This window comes from Ruditapes philippinarum, unplaced genomic scaffold, assembly GCF_026571515.1.
Source record: "Ruditapes philippinarum isolate M1 unplaced genomic scaffold, ASM2657151v2 ctg1294_1_1_1_1, whole genome shotgun sequence".
NCBI classification, from domain to species: Eukaryota; Metazoa; Mollusca; class Bivalvia; order Venerida; family Veneridae; genus Ruditapes; species Ruditapes philippinarum.
This window is the reverse complement of record NW_026856860.1, coordinates 107086-129129: the sequence shown is the minus strand read 5'-3', so window position 1 is coordinate 129129 and position 22044 is coordinate 107086. Positions and strand designations below refer to the sequence as shown.

At 33.7% G+C, this 22044-nt stretch overlaps 1 protein-coding gene across 1 annotated transcript; it reads right to left on the bottom strand.

Moving 5' to 3' along the window:
- Positions 1–2043: 2043 nt before the first annotated feature.
- LOC132747941 (transketolase-like protein 2) lies at positions 2044–21701 on the bottom strand. The gene is made up of 12 exons (XM_060737474.1): positions 20732–21701; positions 17911–18028; positions 17003–17116; positions 14220–14317; positions 12854–13045; positions 10441–10568; positions 9121–9317; positions 7994–8107; positions 6976–7183; positions 5767–5981; positions 4518–4734; positions 2044–2445 (listed from the first exon to the last, which is right to left on the bottom strand). The coding sequence occupies exons 1-12, from the start codon at positions 20836–20838 to the stop codon at positions 2276–2278; spliced, it is 1878 nt and encodes a 625-aa protein (XP_060593457.1). The 5' UTR covers positions 20839–21701; the 3' UTR covers positions 2044–2275.
- Between the last annotated feature and the right edge of the window lie 343 nt (positions 21702–22044).

Sequence of the window (22044 nt, the reverse complement as noted above, 5' to 3'; positions counted from 1 at the left end):
ATGCAATCAAACCAGTTTTTACATAGGTATAGGTATAAGAAGTATCAAAATACTGTTATACGTGGAAGTTAAACAAATTGTTGATTTTTGTTTGAAAAAAAAATGTTTGAAATAACTTTTAACAAATTACTTGAAAAAAATAGGGTCAATTTTTAATGAGAAAGATTGTTTTTCCAGTCTACCTGTCAGCTATATTGACAATGCCTTGTTTGTTTTCGAAATTGTGAAAATTACCTACTCAATATTGGTTTACCCAGGATTAAAGTTAGAAACCACATCGCTTTCAAAATTATGAAAGCTTGGGGCTGATTAGCTGTGTGAATAGTCACCAGAAATAATTTATATACGGTCATGCTCGGATCTAAAAGTGGAGTGTTATTATACCCTCCCCCCCATGTGGTCTTTGCATTTTCCTTGTCCAGAGCATAACTTGAAGACTAATGGTTAGAATTCAATACAACTTAATACAATGGTCAAGCACATTGAGATGAAGTGAAGTGCAGTGCACAAGAACCATAACTCCATCTTGACAAATTACAGTTATTGCCCTTTGATACTTTTCCTTGTCTGGGGCATAACTTGAATACAACTGTTTGGAATTCAAAACAACTTCATGCAATGGTCAAGCATAATAAGAAGTGCAATGCACAAGAACCATAACTCTATCCAGAGTAATTATAGAGTTATTGCCCTTTGTTATTTTTCCATCGATTTTTTCTTGTCCAGAGCATAACTTGAATACAATAGTCAAGCACATTGAGAGGAAGTGCAGTGCACATGAATCATAACTCCATCTTAATTAATGACAGTTATTGACATTTGATACTTTTTCTTGTCCAGTTAATAAATCGAAAATTAATGGTTGGAATTCAATACAACTTCATACAATGGTCAAGAAAGTGCACATGAACCAGAACTATCTAGAGTAATTACAGAGTTATTGCCCTTTGTTTCTTTTTCATTGGTTTTTTTCTTGTCCAGAGCATAACTTGAAAACAACTGGTTAGAATTCTCTACAACTTCATACAAAGGTCAAGCACATTGAGAGAAAATGTAGTGCACAAGAAACATAACTCCATCTTGACTAATCACAGAGTTACTGGCCTTTGATACTTTTTCTTGTCCAGTGCATAACTTGAAAATAAATGGTTTGAATTCAATGCTTAGATATTCAACTTTATACAATGGTCAAGCACAATAAGAGGAAGTGCAGTGCAGAAGAATCATAACCCTACCCAGAGTAATTATATAGTGATTGCCCTTTGATTCTTTTCCTTGTTGCAAATCATAACATGAAATCTACTGGTTGGCATTCAAAACAATTTCATACAATGGCCAAGTATATTAAGAGGAAGATCAGTGCACAGAAACCATAACTCTTTCTTGACTCATTTAAGATTTTTTGCCATTTGTTACTTTTTTGTCCAATGCATAACATTGGAATTCAATGAAACTTCATACAATGGTCAAGCACAATGAGAGGAAGTGTAGTGTACAATAACCATAACTCCATCTTCATTATTTTCTAGAGTTATTGCCCTTTATTCCTTTTCCGGTGCATAACTTAAAAACTAATGTTTGGAATTCACTGCAACTTCATACAATGGTCAAGCACAATGAGTGGTAGTGCAAAACTCAAGAAGTGTAACTTTTTCTGGGCTTAGTACAGAGTAATTCAATAAAACGTTATCAATGGTCAACCACAGTGAAAGGAAATGCAATGTACCAGAACTATCTTTAATTTTTATCTTGCGGGGATATTAATCACATTTAGTGATAGTTCTTGTTGAGAGCTGATTAAAATCAGACTGACTCACCACCGCACCAGCATCACATTTTGGTTAATTTTTTGAGTGCAAGTTGGTATCTCCAAAACTACTAAAGGGAATGGGTTTAAACTTCACAACTTATTTGAGAGCATAATAAGATGTAACTATGAAAGGTCACTAACTCAAATATGGACATAACAAACAATCCTTTGAATTTGTTTGTAGTTTATTGCAGATATCAATTTAAAAAGGCAACAACATCAAAATATGGCGAAAATTTTATCACTTTATTTCTAAATATTACACACGCATTATTGGTTATTATGTGTGTATTTAATCCGACGTATTATTATAACATTTCAAAGTTATGGTCGTCGTTACATATTCATACATTTATTTAAAAAACTTTAAAAGTTTTTTTGTGGTATTATAACATGCTTACTTTTATATATAACGAACACAACGCGCGCTTGATTATTATTTAAATAACAAAAGATTATGGTTCCTTATTTTAACATGCTGTACACAGCGTTTACAATACACTGTGCATTGATTCCGTATTTCTTCATTAGTTCATCTGGTTTCCCGCTATGAGGCACACTTGTGACTGCAAGCTTCTTGATACACAGATCCCTTTCCTCACTCAGGCAACCAGCAACAGTATCGCCTAGACCTCCTGTTTGATAAAATCAAGTACAATGTAATATGTTTTGCATTAACACGTCGGGTTTTTAAAAGAAATCCAAGTTCTTGGCAAACGCTATTATTTACTTGGTATCAAAAAGCAATCCGTATTAAATTGCCATATATTTTTAGATTAGCATGGTTAACTCTTGCCGAACATTATTTTTTACATTTTCTACGTAGATTTCTTTTTACAAATAATCAACTGTTTTTATATTACATTTACTTAGCTTTTAAATAGCAAACCTCAATCTTGCCGTTAGTTTGCTTTTACATTTAAACACGCAGTTCTTGATCTTATAATGTGCGGTTTTTTACAATAACTTAAATAACAAGCAATTATCATAGTATTGCAAGCAATCCACAAGTCCCCTACCGGTTAGAACCCCAGCAACATTCTGAAGGGCCATTGGCCATTCACTTATGTTTCTATTTTAAGTAAATTTGTTGAAAAAGTTCTTTAAAAGTGATCACAGGAAACAGTTTTTATGTACAGACAGACGGACTGAAGGACACTCTAAAGTTATTTTTCAAACATCCTTGTTATCAAAATATAACATTTTTAAAAGTAAAATTTTTAAAAAGGAGATAACTCTTGAAATAAAGATGCAAGATGTCATACATGATGTGAGTGTAACAAAGAACAATTAGTAATGAAGGTATGAATAATGAATGTTTATTTTGAATTTGAAGTAAATGAAAGTTAAAAGAACAAATAGGAAGAATTAAAAGTTTAAGGAGGAGATTTTTCTGGAAATATGGATGCTAGATTTATAAACCCTGTCATAATTAATATTATGATGTGGGAGTTTGAAGAAAATCCTATCATGATTGAAGAAGTTAGAGTAAAAATTACCAATTTCTCAAAAAAAAGTCTTAAGTTCAAAAGGGGCATAATTCTGGAAATAGTCTTGCTAGAGTATTGAACTTTCTCACAAATGTTGAGTGTTAATAAGAAACATTTATATGAAGTTTGAAGTAGATACATTCAGAAAAAAAGAAGTTATTAAAAAAAACAATATTTTTTTCATGAAAATTTTAAGTTCAAGGGAGGTAATTCTGATAAATTTTGTCCTAGAGTTGTCAACCTTGTCACATATGATGTGGTTGATGACTAGCAACTTATATTTAAAGTTTGAAGAAAATACCTTAAGAAATAAAGAACTTATAGTGAAAAAACTTAAAAACTAGAATCAGAAATCTTGAAATTCAGTCTATTTGTTGCCATAGCAACCAGAATTTTCAACAAAGGAAGATAAGAAAAAGATGTTCATAATTTCCATACTGCCATCTACCCGTATGTCAAGTTTCATAAAAATATTTTCAATACTTTTTGCGTTATCACTGGATCCAGGTTATGTGTAAAATTTGCCATATTTTCAGTCTATTTGTTGCCATAGCAACCACAATTTTCAGTATATGAAAAAAAGAAAAAGACGTGCATAATCTCCATAATGCCATCTATCCATATATTAAGTTTCATAAAAATATTTTCAGTACTTTTTTGCGTTATCGCGGGATCCAGGTTATGTGTAAAATTTGCCATATTGTCAGTCTATTTGTTGCCATAGCAACCAGAATTTTCAGCATAGGAAGAAAAGAAAAAGACGTGCATAATCTTCATACTGCCATCTATCCATATATCAAGTTTCATTAAAATATTTCCAGTACTTTTTGCGTTATCGCGGGATCCAGATTTGTCGACTGACGGACGGACAGGCGGACGGACAGACAGACGGACGGAGGGTAAACCTAAAGTCCCCTCCGGTAAACCGGTAGGGGACTAAAAAGCAATCCCGGTCTTACATAGTGTTAATAAAACAATATAGTACATGTATAATGATAAAGTAATGATAGTTATATTTCACATAAATTAATGTTTCGATTTTTTATATCTCAAATTCCAGATAAATGTTAATCTGACAAAATGACTCACACAAACTTATTTGCATAATTAATAGCTCTATATAATGGCCCAGTGTAGTAATAATACTTTCTCGTGCATTTCGCGTAAAAGTTACGATCTTAAATGCCCAGAAAACTATGAAATAAAATAACGCAAACCCCATATGTAGTGGTCCTCTACAGTGATAATGTTACCACCAGTTTCTCGTGCATTAGTTAGTATTGTTTCGGTATCGAGAGGTTTCAGGGTGAAAGGGTCTATAACTCTGATATTGACCCCTTTACTAGCAAGCTCATCGGCAGCTTTCATGGCCTCGACTAATGTTACACAAGACCCAATAACCGTAACCTTGTCAGTGTCGCTTTTTCTAACGACCTGCGGAACAAAAATTCGAATATGTGTTTCAATAATGTATTATATTACATGACAAAATACAGATTCCGTATACTTGTTATAAATAAGGTACTATAATAATACATTACATAATATTGCATTGCAATACTCCATCTCTGTTTTCTAATATTTCCAATGGTCTGACGGATAAATACAGACGTTTTATCACACACAGAATAAGATAAAATGTGAATGCTAGTAATTATGCTTTGTTATTATATAGTCCTATTTACAACAGTGTTAAAATATATGGATCTGAGTTCACCATTACAATTCTTAGAACAAACGAATCTTAGCAAAACCTTAAATGCATGCTGATTAAAATCCACTCGCAATTGTAATTATATATACAGTTGACTAGCCTGGGTTCCAGTCTGTTGATTTTTATGTGCTGCCTTCTGTTCGGCAAATCGAATTAATATTATCAAAACACGATCGAGTATGAAATTGCACGTATGTTATGAATAAGCAAAAATATCAACGCCTGAATCCCAGGCTTACAGTTGTGTTATGTTTGTATATATGAATTATTTATGTTTAAAGGTCCATCATGTTCCGGAAATACTTTAATTTTGATTTCTCAAAAGCTTTTTCATTTTGTGTCTGTTACAGTTTCCAAAAATAATTCATTGGCCAGTTACCCGGATGTTGCCTTTTGGTAATTATAGTAGAGTTATACGTGTATAGTGATATAGTATTTTGTCTGGAAGTCGAAATACTACTTTGTATACATTTGACTACCTCTTTTAACAAATTATTTCACATTCAGCGCTTCTTTCTTTAGGTGATAAGTATCAAACATGCTTTTAAACCATTATGTGAACCTTTATAAAATTCATGTTTGCCCTTTTTAAAAAAGGAAATATTTCTTTGTGTCTGATACAAAATGTGCGCGACCTTTAGTCCGATTGAACCTGGGTTTTTTTTTTTTTTACAAATATATTTATAACTTGACGTAGCGTTTATGACCTTGTAACTACCTTAATAAAGGAAGTGGAAAGCCATGAAAAATACCTTAGCTTTTCCAATCTCAAACAATTCATCATTACGATACATAACCGGTATTACGGTACGGCTTGACCGGATATAGCAAATTCCCTTCGTACCAGCGGCCAACTCCGTAGCTCTTTGCATAGAAACTGCATCACTTGGACAGAACACAGTCGAGCCTGGCAGGGATCGAAACATTGCGATATCTTCCATCGCCATTTGTGAAGCACCATCTTTTCCTGCAATAATAAAAAGTGAAAAGTTATACAAAGTTGCAACAAAATACTTCAGACGTTTAGTAGGTAAATACTGTGCTCCTCTTAGTTCACGGTACTTAACGCTTTGAAGCAAGAAAGAAAACAACACATAAAACATATGGCACAAAAATTGTCATAAGCTGTAACATATAGGTATTTTCTGCTGTATGACACAAGGAAACAACAATATTTTTAGTCAAAATCAGTTTTAATGAGTCAGACGTATACCATATGTCAGCCACTTTGAAAACGGTATGTCATCATTTAAAACGCGGTAATGGTGTTTTATTTCATTTTTTTTCATGTGTCAGTTAAAAATTTCTACATGTTGTTTTGCACAATTTTAAATATTAAAAGTATCTTTACATTGTAACTCAACATTTATTTTTAACAAACAAGAACATTTTGAAAATGATGCTTGTTTCAGACGTATGTACAAATTTAAAATACTATATTGTTGTTTTTTGCAGAAGTTTGTAAAATGTTGTTTCGTTTTACGCAAAATCTAGAGATTGAAAATATTTTACACAAAAACTTTGTTGTTTAGGTGTTTGAATAAAATATGTCAATTCTGACGAATTTTAACACTGGTCACATAAAAATATGTCATTAACGTGAATTAAATAAGAGATGACGCAGAATTAGTGATGTTGAGTATGTATAACATACGTACATGTATTCAAAGTACTACTAGTAGTTGTTTTGTTGGTGTGTATTTAAGTTATATACAATTGTATTTTAAAATTTAAGTCGATTGAAAATGTAACGATGCGTTTCTGTTGATTTACAGACTGGACCTTTAAACATGTACATGATATATAACTAGAATTGTGACCATATAGCACTCAGACGCCCCCGCATTCCACTGTTGTGTCAGTCTGCGTATGGACGTCACGGCGTGACGGACGGACGGACGGAAAAGATGCCCCCCCCCATGGCCGCCCTCTAAGTTGGGGAATAATACAAAAAGTCTCACCTATGCATACACCAGCATGGGAACCGACAAAGTTTACATTTGTGAATGAAATTGCCCCCATTCTGATTTGGTCAAATGCCCGTGTGAGGAAAGCAGCAAAACCATTGCAGAACACAATATTTCTGTCCCTTGCAGCACAGCCAATTGCTACCCCGACAAGATTCTGTTCCGCTATGTAACCTTCTATATAACGGTCTGGATAAGCATCCTGCACATACGAACACAATTCTAGCTTTTACACAAATACAAAAGTATGTTCAATTGTTGTAATACTTATACATGAATTTCTCGTTTATCAATGTGTAAAAAGCTATACACACTAAGAGAACTGAAGCAAATGTATTGTACATATCTAGGGTTGTTTTGTTAACTATTTATTTTATGTGTCTCTATATTACAGTGGTCTTCTCCTTATGTTGATTGCCGCAACAGAACAGTGTGTATGTCAAATAATAATTAAATTGAATTATTATAATTATGGCTGATATACAAGAAAGTTTTTTTTCTAGCACTGGTATAAACATGTGATAATCCTGTGAGTCTGAAATGCAAGAAAGATTTGTCTAGCACCAACGCAAACAGGAGATAATCCTGTCTGATATGCAGGAAACAGCTGATGTGTAATCATGCATAAGGGTCCCCCTCTCGAGGTAAATCCGATTACAATAGTTATAATTTGTCAGATGCCGGTAAACAATGAATTTTGGATGTTCACAGAGTGTGCATCTGATAATACGTTGAATTCATGCATCGGTTATTTAGTAGTTGTGGCTTTTTTTTTGGTCAGGCTTGTTATCGAATCTTTAGGGTTATATTTACTGATCAAAAGCCTGTTTAATGGAGCAGCCAAATTGACCTTTGCTTTTGATGTCATAACTGCAATAACGAGTATTACTATATAGAAACAACAGCTGCGGAACATTGAATACATCCCCCATAATACAACAATTAGAATTTTTCACGTGCAAATGTCACGTGGATTCGCCACTTATATGTAAGAGGATTAACGAAAACTGACTTTGAATATATATGAATATGTAGAAGTGTTTGTTTCGCCGTCCAGTGCTATCACCCTAGGATTGTTTTTAGAGAGTTTGACCACGGCATCATTGTAGGCTACTCTGATCGCAACCTGAAAAAAAAAAACAGATAAGAAAAATCAAGAGATAATTTTCAGTTTAAGTGTAAGTAGTATTTTAAGTAGTATTTTTAACATAAGATTACATTGTGAATTATTTTTCAATTGAAAATGTTTAGAAATATTTTATATGCAATGAAGAGATACATAACTATGTAGATCTAACATGGCCACGCTAAATATTTTAAATGGACTTATCTTTAGACACAATCATGTCGCACTTTAAAATAGATTCTGATAGAATAGCAGTAGTGTAGACCATGGTTGATCTTTGTCTGTACTGGAGCATAAAATAATCATTTGCCGCCCACCAGCAAAGATCTATACAATTAAAGGCACATAATGCCTCAGAAATTCACCTTTTTTGTTTCATTTCTTTTAAATATTTTTTATTTAAATTTTTAATTTCTTTTTTAATGCCAAACATGTAATTGATATAGGAATATTAAAGAGCATGTAACACATTCAACAACTGAAAAAAATAGCGCTGAACTAATAATGATGTGTTGTAAAGGAAGCAAAACGTAAACAAAGTACATATATAGTATTTTGACTTCCATGCACAATACTAATTCACTTAATATTTCATTTGCAAACAGAGTAAAATAAGCAAAAGATAGTTAATATTTATCCCAAATCGCTATCTTTTTAAATTTTGACAAGATATGCCAAAGTTAGAAAGTTTTTGAGGAATAAAGAAATATATTGCGTTTTTAAAGCATGATGGGCCTTTAAAATCGCCCCTTTAGACCTTATAAATTTCAATGTATGCATGAACAATAGGACAAAGGTGCCGGTCGTAATGATTCGACCTAAAATATCTTTTATCTAATTTTTCATGCAAAAGTTTATTGATAGTAAAAGTCATTGTATACATGTATATCAATTAAAGTGCATTATAAAAAGTAGAAAAAGTAAATAAAATATATTTTAGTTTAAATTTTTGCGACCATCGTTTTTGCAATACGAGTCCGGTAAGATCATTACATTTAAGTTTTATTTTTTACCTCTTGTTCCATCAAATAGTTTGGCGGTTCAGCTAACATAACATTTGTAATATCTACATCAGGTACAGTTGCCGTAATGCATTGTGGTCCCAGATTCCATGGTCCCTGGCTGTTCATTCTTCCCTTTATAATCTTTATAACAGACTCCGCCCTTGGTCCAAGGATTTTACTGTGCCATCCCGGCGAGTCCTCAATGCCTAAATGTGTGTAAACAAATGTATACGTACAAGTATGATTTAAGGACTAAAATAAATACAAAATTGCTAAATACCATCTTTTTGTGTTACCATCGGTATATTGGTATTATATGTAATTAGTCGTCTGCTGTGCAATTGCATTATAATAATTTAGTTGTATGTTTACATTGTACTTGTCGTAAGTCGTGTGCACGACAAATCTTCCCGGACAACATCCCCCCGAATATGACAAGGCGGACAAAGCTCTCTCAGACAAAACCACTCCCGTCGGAATATGACAAGGAGGACTAAGGCCCTCTCGGACAAAAGCCATCCCGTCGGAATATGACAAGGCGAACAAAAGTTCTACCGGACAAAAAAACCTTCCGCCCGAATATGACAGGGCGGACAAAACCCCTTTTGCCCTTTCGCCCGAATATGACAAAGCTGACAAAAGTCCTTCCGGACAAAAACTCTCCTGCCCAAATATGACAAGGCAGGCAAAAGTCCTCCCGGAAAAAACCCCGCCCGAATATAACAAGCCGGTCAAAAGTCCTCCCGTGAAAATGATGTCTATCCAATTGGATCAAAATTATTCCATTAAGGCCACAAAGATCACAAATGTAAAATATAAATGACACAGTACACGGATAATCTGTATGGGAATGCAAATATATAGATCCCTAACATGTCAAATTCTTATTATCAGATTAGTTGTTACACTGAGAATTTCACCACAGAATATCTGTTAACAAATAAGAACATGCCAATGTTTGTGGTTAAATCTATCTACATTCAAATAAAAAGTCAGAAAATAGCCCGTAAATTTACCGGAAGTCAAACGAAATTTAAGAAACAGTCTACGGTCGGAAAAAAAACATAACTCGTGTGTGCAGCAAATATATACGGTGGCACAAAGGTGACATGTGTGTGTTTTTATTTATCTCGTGGCCACGAGATTGTAATTATGTTATTCCATTTAGTTATGATATTCTTTTCATCCGCATTCAGATCTAGTCCGGCTACAGTGAAAATAATATATTTTATAAATTTCACAAGTGGTTTATCAGAATATAATCATCTGATATATTACAGTAAAACACTGGAAAGCATGAAATAAAGTGTTGAATTGTGAACGATGTACCTGGGAATCCCTTTCCTTTGAGTGTCTTCGCTAGAATACATGTCGGCTTCTCTTTGACAGATTTAGCATCATGGAAGGCTTTGCACAACGCCTTTACATCATGGCCATCTACCACATATGTGTTCCATCTATAAAAATGTAATATAAATATCACGGTTCAGACCTGCTCACAACTGTAGGGGAGAAGATGTGTAAGCGTCCAGATAGCTCAGTCGGTAGAGTCGCTGGTCGGGTATTTAGAAGTTCCCGGGTTCGAGTCCCGATTGGACTGCACATTTTTCTCACTCTGTGTCACTAAAATAAAACTCCCCAGCGAAATGTACAAAAAAACCAAAAAGCTAAAAATGGTATGGCTCTTGTTTATATTACACATTTTGTTATAGCTGGATCTCTTTTACAGGTCAATAACCCTTGACCTGCAGAATTTTCTTAAATAGTCTCATGAAGTCATTTTTAGGGATATCAAAATTAACCTTACAGTTAGTCAGTCAACAGTATAGAATATTGTTATACTGTATTAAAAAACAAACAAAATAACTTATCAAATATCTGTTAGAAAGAACACGTGAAGGTGGAAACCTATTGGTGGTCGTCAGATCCTAATGCATTAATGCATAGCGTTACTAAGGAGCTGATTTTAATCAGATTGGGGTTCATTTCTAATTATTCTTTATTGCACCAAGTAAAATACACGTATAGTCATATATGTTTTAAGCTGATAATGTTACAGTTATTAGGATTTTTATGCCCCCCGGGCATATAGTAATTGAACCGTCCGTCCGTCCGTCTGTCCGTACGAGGTAAACAAAGAACGGCAAGTTGGATTTTTCTTAAGTTCTACCTGTACCAATGGCTTCTTAGTTTACACACTTACTAATCAATACAAAGTACTTGATCTGATCAAGTTACATAACTATGACTTCCATATTAACCAAGTTATTGCCCTTTTCAGCACTAAGAAAATGAATAATGGTTAACCTAAAACGGCAAGTTAGAAATATCTTAAGTTCTATCTATACTAATTGCTTCATAATTCCCACACTTACTTATCAATACAAAGTACATGATATTGCCAAGTTATATAAATGTGTCATCCATATTTCCCAGTTATTTCCCTTTTTTAATTTTGAAAATAGGGCATTGTCTGGTTAACCTATTCCGGCAAGTTGGATTTATCCTAAATTTCTCTTAATTGCTTGATTTATTTAATGATATCTTGCATATTTGGTAGGTTGGATACCTTGAATGGTCCTCTAATTTTTTGTGGTGTAAGTGGTCTTTAGGGTCAAGGTCACTGGTTTAGAAAATAAATTTAAACATTTTTGCTCATACAGCCTTTATTTTTTGGTTGATGTCTTTTATGTTTAATACAAACATGTCAAGGGAGGTCCTCCTTCTTTGGGTGTAGTAAGGGGTCATTTGGGTCAAGGTCAATGTCACCAATGTCAAGGTTACCAATGTTAAAAATAGATTTTTACAGGTGTATTAACCATATTCTATAGACAGATGTCATTTTTAATTGATAGGAACATAAACTTTGATGGAGTTAGTGATCAGTTGGGTCAAAGTCACTTGTGCTAAAAATAGATTTTTACACTTTTGCCCATACAGGCTTTATTTATTGACAGGTGTATTTCATAATTGATAGGAAGATAACTTGCATGGTATTCTTCCTTTGGATGGAGTTAGGGATCAGTGTGTCAAGGTCACTAGTGCTAAAAATAGATTTTTACACTTTTGCTCATACAGCCTTTATTTATTGACAGATATATTTCATATTTGGTAGGAAGATAACTTGCATGTTATTCTTACTTTGGACGGAGTTATGGGTCAGTTGGGTCAAGGTCACAAGTGCTAAAAATAGATTTTTACACTTTTGCCCATACAGCCTTTATTTATTGACAGATTTATTTTATATTTTGTTGGAAGATAACTTGCATGGTATTCTTCCTTTGGATGGAGTTAGGGGTCAGTTTGATCAAGGTCATCAATGCTCAAAATAGATTTTAACATTTTTGCCCATACAGCCTTTATTTATTGACAGGTGTATTTCATATTTGGTAGGAAGATAACTTGCATGATATCCTATAAGTGTCAGTGGGTCAAGGGTGCCAAGTATAGATTTCTTACATTTATATATATTTGATAAAGTTGAATATTTATCACTTCACAAGTCATAGCAATGACTTGGCAACTTATATATTTCACAATTACAAAATACCATGACTCTGTCAAGCTATATAACTTTTGTTTACATTTTTTTTGCAATGTTTCTGTCCATTACTGGATGAATGGGTAAACATTTTTTGAAATATTGCTACTGACAAGAATCGGAGCCGGGGGCATTTGTGTTTAACAAACACGTTCTTGTTTTTTTTATATTCAAATCATTATTGAAAATCGTCTATTTTACCCAAATGACTCCAGTCTGTTTTTGAAAACATCCACGTCATGTTGTAACATGGTTGGTCCGCACTGTCCCAATCTGTTTATATCAAATATGGCAACTAGATTATCTAGCTTATAAAAACTAGAAAACGCCAATGCCTCCCAGACAGAACCCTCTGCACTCTCGCCATCTCCTAGTAGACAGTAGACACGGTACCTAAAATAAACCAGGGAGTAGATCATATAAGTTGGAGAGACACTAACATTTTTCCATTAAAAGTTTATTCACGTACAAAACGATATTATGGTACGACACTAATGTTTTGCCATTAAAAATTGATACGCGTATACAAATTGATTTTGTGGTTCGACAGTAATATTTTGCCATTAGAAGTTTTACACGTACAAAACGATATTTTCGTGCGACACTAATATTTTGCCATTAAACGTTTTTACACGTATGAAACAATATTTTGGTGCGACATTTATGTTTTGACGAATGCGAAACACAATAATTATATGCTGTGCGTGACGTAAAGAAAATATAAAGTCTTTGATTAGAATTAATAAGTGGAACAAGTGAGATGAAGAAAACAATACACAATTTGTAAATTGAAATACTCGAAATTCTTACATAGGCCAACTAAACACTTAGAATGTTGAGATGGAAAAGATAATAACGGTATATAGTCGAAATTAAATTATAAATCGGAGTCTTAGCCCAATTTGAGTAAAAAAGCGTTTCAACGCTTTTTTTAATTTTTAGTCAATTTTTACAATTGAAATTAGTATCTTAGAAATACGGAATGTGCGATTATGATTTTGTGCGATAATGATTTTTTTTTAAACAAAAGTTATCGGTCAGTACATGATTTTTTTTAACAAAAGTTATCGGTTCGTATTTCTAGTTACGCCATGTTAAAAACCCTTTAACGAAATATATTGTACTGTACAATGTTTTGATTAAAGCTGCACGTCTCCAGACGAGTCAAAATATTTCAAGAAAATTATGATTGAGAAAAAATGTACCAAGATTTTCAGAAAAGAAAAAAGTTCCAAGATACAATTAGTTATAATTTACATATTTTGTGTGATAAAGGATTGATTTTGGTTGTATAAATAACCATTTTTCTACTACGTTACTAGCGCAGTAATGTTGTTTTTTGGATTGCATATTTTGACTTCATTTTGGTTATTTACGTGGATTTTTAGCGCCGATTGCAATGTGTAAATTATTTTCTTTGTTCACTTCGCAATATTATACTTTTAAATACATTATCAAAATTTTCAAGAAACTTAGCGTGAACTTTGAGGCATCATACGGCTTTAAAGCGGACATTTCTGTGCGTTTTATTTCTTATATTTCGATCGTGACTCAAATATCCACTCACTCTGACTTGTCGAAGTATTTCCCCGTATAGGCCATGCCGGCAGCAATACTAATACCCTGACCAAGAGACCCAGTTGCTACATCAACAAAGTTCAGCCGCTGAAATCAAACAAGATTCGGTAAGCTACGTTTTAATATATAACATCTATATAAAATTACAATTTAATGATTTTTTCTTCTTTTTAACAGAGCTTAACCATATTTACACATTAGTAGTGTTCAAAAACCAACTGTACTTGAAATAAATAAATCAGTCAATAATTAATGAATAAATAATCCTAAAATTAATTAATTAATTAATAATTTAACTGCTTAAATTAAAACGGCCTTCAGCTTTTGTAAAGGGTTTATTAGATATTCTATTTTTAGATAAATTGCACTTTTCCGAGATATAATTACCGAAATACTTAGTTTGAAACAACGATCGAAGAATTGTTTTTCCAACAAAAAAAAACAAAAAATAGCTGAAGGCCACTTTAAAGGATTCCTAAAAAAGCAAGATCATATCTGGTCGAGAAAACACAAATCAATGCATTGCAAAAATGTAGCAGTATGTTACATAAAATATATTTTCTTCATTAAAACATTAAGCTACATTCATAGTCGTAAGAACGGAATGTCTGTCTCAAAAGCAGAACGTCTAGACAGTACTGTATTGATTTGAGTCTTTTTTAAGCCTTTTTTCCAAGAATATGGTAGCACGGAATTACGTAACAGCTGTTGAGAGTATAAAAAGGAACATTGAACTTTACAAATCAGTAACATTGAAGTTGAACCATTTGGAAGTGTGATATTTTCCCCTTCGGTATGGCGTGTCTTTGCTTTGACACCTTGGTCGGGCAAAGGTCATAACGATAAATATTATGAATTTGTCTAGGCGTTTTTTTCTGGTTATTTTTTTCATTCTCAACAACTTCACGGAAGTCAATTTTGCCGATGGAGTCATTTCGCATTTTAATACCAAAAAGTGCAAACGGTACAAAACAAGGCAAACTAACAATTCGTCGTGATTCAGATCTTTTGCCCCCAAAAGCACAGGCACGAGTATCGGACCTGGGAAGAAAAAATATGACCAGATTGATAATAAAACCTGTGTTCATCTTGAAAGTGTCAAAAAACAAAAAAAAATAATGTAAATAATGACCCCCTTTAAAAATAAACTATAAGTTAAGAGAAGGTCGGAAACTCCAGATTCGAGCTTACGAGCAAGGGATTCATTTCCCGGGCCGTTGTGAAAACAATTGGCCAGACAATTAAAAAAAACTTTTATCGCTATTTCACGTTTGTATTAAGCTTCAAAATGAGACCAACCCAAAGTCTCTAGCCCTACCCGTTCATGAAATATCTATCAGAAAACGAGCGAATTCGTGCTTAAAATCCTTGGTAGGCAAAATTGCGGCACAACAATGTCTGTGTAAGCGCAAACTGTCGAAAATACGATAATACGACAGCGTTATGGTTCGTTGTGTCAATATTTCGCCTTTATGCCCAAAACATACTCGTAGAACATAACAGAAATCCATGGTGGCTGATTTGTGCCATGTCAAATTTTCCGCCCGCATAACGCCAGGCGAAAAAAACTTTCACCTCACATGCAGCCGAGTGGAGCGAAAATACGACATGGCACAAATTAGCCACCATAGCATATATTACTGTCATATAAGACATGGCAGAAATCAGCCATCATAGGAATCAAAACACCATAGCATCATAATAATGATGTTTTTGATATAAAAAAGTAAACTTGTCAATGACTTATTGGCTGAATGTAAGCCATCTGCTTCAAATACATAAGAGCCGCGTCACGACAAAACCAACATAGTGCGTTTGCGACCAGCATGGACCCAGACCAGCCTGCGCTTCCGCGCAGTCTGATCAGGATACATGCTGTTCGCTATCAGTTTCTTTACTTGTAATATGCTGGTCGCAAACTCAATATATTGGTTTTGTCGTGACACGGCTCATATATCGTTGATCACTGAAAACAAAAACAAATCACATGTCTATATGCAGATTTCAAACAAGTATAAATGTAGCACAATACATATTATCGGCTTTAGAATGTGTTTTCTGTTTTCTCCTTTTAAACTTTAACGCTACAATAGACATATGACTTTACAAGAACGAATAGATAGAAAATAGATATTAACTAGTTCATCTACATGTATTTGTAATCGTTATGAAAGTTACAAATATGTAGATGACTAAATGACATATATTTGCTTTTGTTGAAAGAATAAAATGTTGGAACATTGTATATTTTATATTTAAATTCAAATAAATTGTTATATTATTACAATGAAGAAATGCATTATACATCGAACATTCGTTGACATAACATACAGATGTATTGAATCAAAATAATTTATGCTGGTTTGGTAAAAAGAAAATTTAGACGTTTCAAGATCAATAATGAGAGAATATATATTTCTTCTTGTGCCAAAAAATTGACAATTTGAATTTTTCCATGCCTTTCTTTGTTTTTAAAGGAGGAAATGTCTGTATACGTAAATAAGGCATTTTTGTGTCGCCTGCTACAGAGTAGCGGCCCTTGAATAAAAGTTGCGTTTTGGCTTTTTCTCCTGCTACACAGTTGCTGCAACATGCAATAATTTCATTGGCAATCATCAGGCGACACACGTGATCACTGATCGCTCTTGTTTTTTGTCATAAAGCTATTATGACAATTTTGTAAAGTCACTTTTTCATTTAATATAACTTCTTTATTAGACTAGCTTTGTGAGAAAATCAAACGACACATCATTATAAAATTAGAACACTTACTGGGGTGGGATGACCTTCCAGATCCGAATCTATTGTCCTTAGTTTCAGGAGATCTTTCACAGGAAATAACCCCGCTTCAGCCCAAACCGCATACAAAATGGGGGCTGCATGCCCCTACAAATAAATAAATAGATGAGTTTTTCAAATTAGATTTTTAACACAATCACTCCTCAAAGATTCAAGAAGATTCAAAACTTCGAAACCTACTACTTCTGCTGCTGCTGCTGCTACTGCTACTGCTACTGCTACTACTACTGCTACAACTACTACTACTACTACTACTTCTACTACTACTACTACTACTACTACTACTACTACTACTACTACTACTACTACTACTACTACTACTACTACTACTTCTACTACTACTACTACTACTAACTACTACTAACTACTACTAACTACTACTTCTACTACTACTACTACTACCACCACCACCACCACCACCTACTACTACCACTTCTACTACTACTACAACTACCATTTCTACAACTACTACCACTACCACTACTATATAGCGACAACAAAACCTATATCGTTATCGCCTTATCGCTAGCAAAATGCACCATACGGCGCGTTGTCGCACTATCGTCTTGTCGTCCTGTCGCAAGCGAAGCACGCCAAACGGCGCGTTGTCGTGCGGCGCGTTGTCGTGATGTCGCCAGTTTTTCGATTTGAGCCGAGCATCAATGTGATATTGCGACAACACGCCGCACGAAAACGCACCGTTTTGTGTGCTTCGTTAGCGACAGGACGACAAGACATCAGTGCGAAAATGCGCCGTTTGGCGCTTTGTCGTGCTCTCGCTAGCGACAATACAACGAACAAAAGTGTTTCAAATCAGCCACCATATAAAATAGTTTTTCACCCTCCAATGAAAACAAGTCCTCCATCCCTTAATAGATTACCTTTGACAAGACAAACCGGTCACTCCTTGGGTCTTTCGGGAATTTCAAATCATATCTTAACGTATTGAAGTACAATACGGACATGATCTCAGCGGAAGATGAGCATGATGTCACATGTCTGAAATATAACATAAAATCATAGAAGTTGCTTATTAATATAACACCTATACAAGTCTCCAATAAACCGAAACTATATTTATTTAAACGAACTGGAGAAAAAAATTAACCAGAAAACCAAAATTAATTACAAAACCAAAACACCAACAACAACAAACATACAGTCGGAAACCAGGTGATTTTATATGGCAAACTCTCAACATGAAGAAAATATCACATCCATTAACAAAAATGCCGTAAATTTGCTCAGTTCAGTCTATAAGTGAATGTAATTTCAAACTTCGTATTTGATCATTTGTTTGTAATTGGCGAGGTATTCCGACCGAATTTCATTCAGAGAGTTGTAACAATCGGAACATCTCGACGTTTATTCATAATCATCCCGGAAGTACTTGTTATTTAATGAATTGATAGTAGTTTTATCACGTGACTTCAGATGTTACCAAAACAGGACTATATATATATATTTTATTTGACAGACAATGGGAAATAAAGTCAATTTCGGTAAATAATAATTGAAAGTCGGACAGAATGCCCAGTAACCAAATCCGAACTACTAGTATACCCAAGAGGTATACAATTTGTACTTTCGGTTTTCCATACCATAGATGATGATATACTATTTACTGGTGTATGCAGTAAATGATGTATTGATGTATTGTAAAATATTTGTTTTTGTATATCATAATAATTATGGCGAGCAAATATTTTTTTATTTGACGAAAATGTAATCAGTTTGGCTTGAGCAAACAACTACCAGGATGAGAAGCCACACCAACCCGCCAACCCTTTTTGAAGTAATCTGTTTCCCTCCCGTAGTCTTTTAAACAATAGTCCCGAAGATGCGCTTTAGGTGCGTCCTTATGCAAATCGAATATGCACTGGAGGTTTCCGGTACTTTCAGTGCTTTGATTATATCATGAACATAATATAATTGATTTATTGGGAAATCAATCTACTATTTTGTTGAATTGCTTCAAAATCCTCGTTTTCCCTCATAACCCCCCCTTTTGAGGCCTCAAACAGTGACAAAAAGCCCTATTTAGTCCCCCCACTGTTTTTCGTTTAAAAACGTGACCACTTTTTCGGCATCGCCCCGATCAAAATAATGAATGGATGAATATATAAATAAACCAAAACCATAACAAAATTAAGAAAGTCAACCACGTTGGAATGCGATTATATCTGCTTGATTTAATGCATATTTTACAAATTTAATTTTGTCACACACTAAGTCTTAATAATGACAGCTCATAAATCGGTCTAGATACATCATAGATAACTAAAGGTGTTTTTTATATAAAATAAGATGTAATTTATATTTTGATATTTTCGCCTTGAAGCTTCATTGATTTTCATATTACCTAGACATAAAAAAACAACTGAGGTGTTTTATTTTACATGAACGTGCGTATCTCCAATTAAATTAACCTTTTTATTCTGAAATCTTTAAAAAAAATCTTTCTTTTTTTTAAATACGCACATTAAAACATTTAAAATGTACTAAAATTTTTCTCCAACCAATTAAGTGAAGTGGATTGAATTTGTACTAGATATTAAAATGTTTTGCAAGGACTTCTTATCTACATGTATGTCAAATCAGGAATTTAGAAGTAATGAGTATACCACTTTTTGTACGAAAATATCTGAAAATAGTACTTTAACATATACTTTTATATAAAAATGATTAAAATAAATTAAGTGTTTAACAGATACGAAATCTTGCGACATTAAAAATATTGTCGACAACGTCATTATGGTTATGAAGTTTTCGCTATAAATGAATAAGCAACACACGTTTACGTTATATTTTCTTCAATTTCTTTGCTCTGTGTATGATATTTAAACATGTGTTTCCGCCACCACAAAATGTGTTATTCGTGTAAATCGGGTAATGTGTTTTATGTGTATATGTGAAATGTTTCACAAAAACTGTATGGTTTACGACAATATATTGTCTGTTTATCTGTTTTGTCTAAATTAAAAAAAAAATCATCTGCTGGCGGCAATGACTGATCGTGGCCGGTGTCTCTCAGTGTATCCCTGAAAGCCATCATATAAGTCTTTGCACACAGCTTGGTACGATACCAGACACCACATACATACGGGACAAGACACTGAATACATTCGAGACCAGACACTGAAAACGTGCAAGACAAAACATTGAATTCGTACAAGACAAGACACTGTTTACGAACATGAAAAGACACCGAATTCGTACGAGACAGGCAACGAATACGAACGACACATGGTACCCAATGTGTACGAGACAAGACACCGAATTAACACGAGACATGGCACCGTTTACGTACTAGACAAGACACAGAATTCGTACGAGACAAGACACTGAATGCGTACGAGACAAGACTCTGAATACGCACAAGGCAAGACACCGAATTCGTAGGAGACAATACACTGAATACGTACGAGACAAGACACCGAATTCGTACGAGACAAGATATCGAATTCGTACGAGACAGGACACCGAATACGTACGAATCAAAACAGCGAATGCGTACGAGACAAGACATCGAATTCGCACGAGACAAGATATCGAATTCACACGAGACAAGACCCCCGAATACGTACGAGACAGGACACCGCATGCGTTCGAGACAAGACACCGAATTCGTACGAGACAAGACACCGAATACATTGATTTGATACATATATATACATGTATAGGTTTGATGCAATCACTTACCCAGACTCACTTGCTTGAGTAGCGTCGATGCAATCGATTCTAAGTTTGTTTGCCATGTCCTTTAAAGACTGCATAGTATCACAACCTCGTGCATGATAGTCCACCATTATTTAAAATAATATATATCTATCTTAGTATGAGACGAAATGAATTACAAATTTATATTGAATCAACTTATTTAAATGAATACGTTTAAATGTAAAAATTATGACGGATGTTACGTGTGAAAGGAGCACTTTCAATAAAATCGTTGTCTGGAAAATAAGTTAATGACTTGCAAGTTTCACAAAAATATATAAATCCGCGCATGCGTGAATTTACGAAACGCTGCAAATATGTCGGATTCTGCCATATGTGAACTAAACGTGTAATAAACATGTATATGTATAACTATACATATATGAATTAACACGTATATAGAAACTGACTAAGTTGTGACTTTGTCTATCATAGAGGAAATCATAGGCTTCGATTTATTCGGGTTTTTGTCTGTTTTTTTTATTATTATTATTTAAGTTTTTTAAATTAATAAGAAATATATTGACTCTTTTAACGTTCAAGAAAATAAAATCAACTTTGAGAAAAATGACGTTTGAAGAAAAATATAAATATTTACAATTCAAGCGATGATTTGTTCATTTACATGTTATTTGCAAAGTGTATTTATTACAGTCGATTGATTTTGCAGTATTTATTACCGTATTTCTACCGTTTGACTTACACAGTATATTCTATTTTTGCATATTTTGACCTGTATTTGGTAAACTATTTGGATTCAAAGTGTCGTTTGCAATGTGTAAATTAACCTCTTTGATCTTTTTAAAATATTTCACTTTTAATTACATTTTCATTTATTTTTTGAGAATTAACATGAATCTGAAGGCTGCTGCTTTATTACGTAGACGCTATATTTGTTGTCACGCATTTGCCTATCATTCAGAAAATCGGTTGCTTCCATTCTTTGGTTTTTGAGTCTTGTTTTGGTTTTGTATACAGGTATTATTTTTGTTTAATGAGAAATATATTTACTCTTTGAAAAAATGCACAGCAACTGCTTTATGGATTTTATGAAAGTAACATGTGGTAATATTATGGACACATCTTATAGATCTATATGTATTCATATTGAAGTCCCTGGCTTTTGAGTTGTGTAACCATTCTATATTCATTAAACATTCGGGTAATCATTTTCGAGCAATACGTTCAGTTTTAAAGCCATATACCATACACCATATAGTAAATGAAGATACTTTTATTTCCTCCATATTTGGAGAGCAAATATACCATGCAGATAGGATTAAAAAGAAAATAAA

Bases quoted from the DNA above. Each gene is read 5' to 3' on its own strand.
- LOC132747941 (XM_060737474.1), bottom strand. From the start codon at position 20,838: ATGGTGGACTATCATGCACGAGGTTGTGATACTATGCAGTCTTTAAAG. The intron at 18,029-20,731 runs GTAAGTGATTGC...GTTATATTTCAG, and splicing joins ACTCAAGCAAGTGAGTCTGG to ACATGTGACATCATGCTCAT. The intron at 14,318-17,002 runs GTAAGTGTTCTA...GTTTGATTTCAG, and splicing joins TGGAAGGTCATCCCACCCCA to CGGCTGAACTTTGTTGATGT.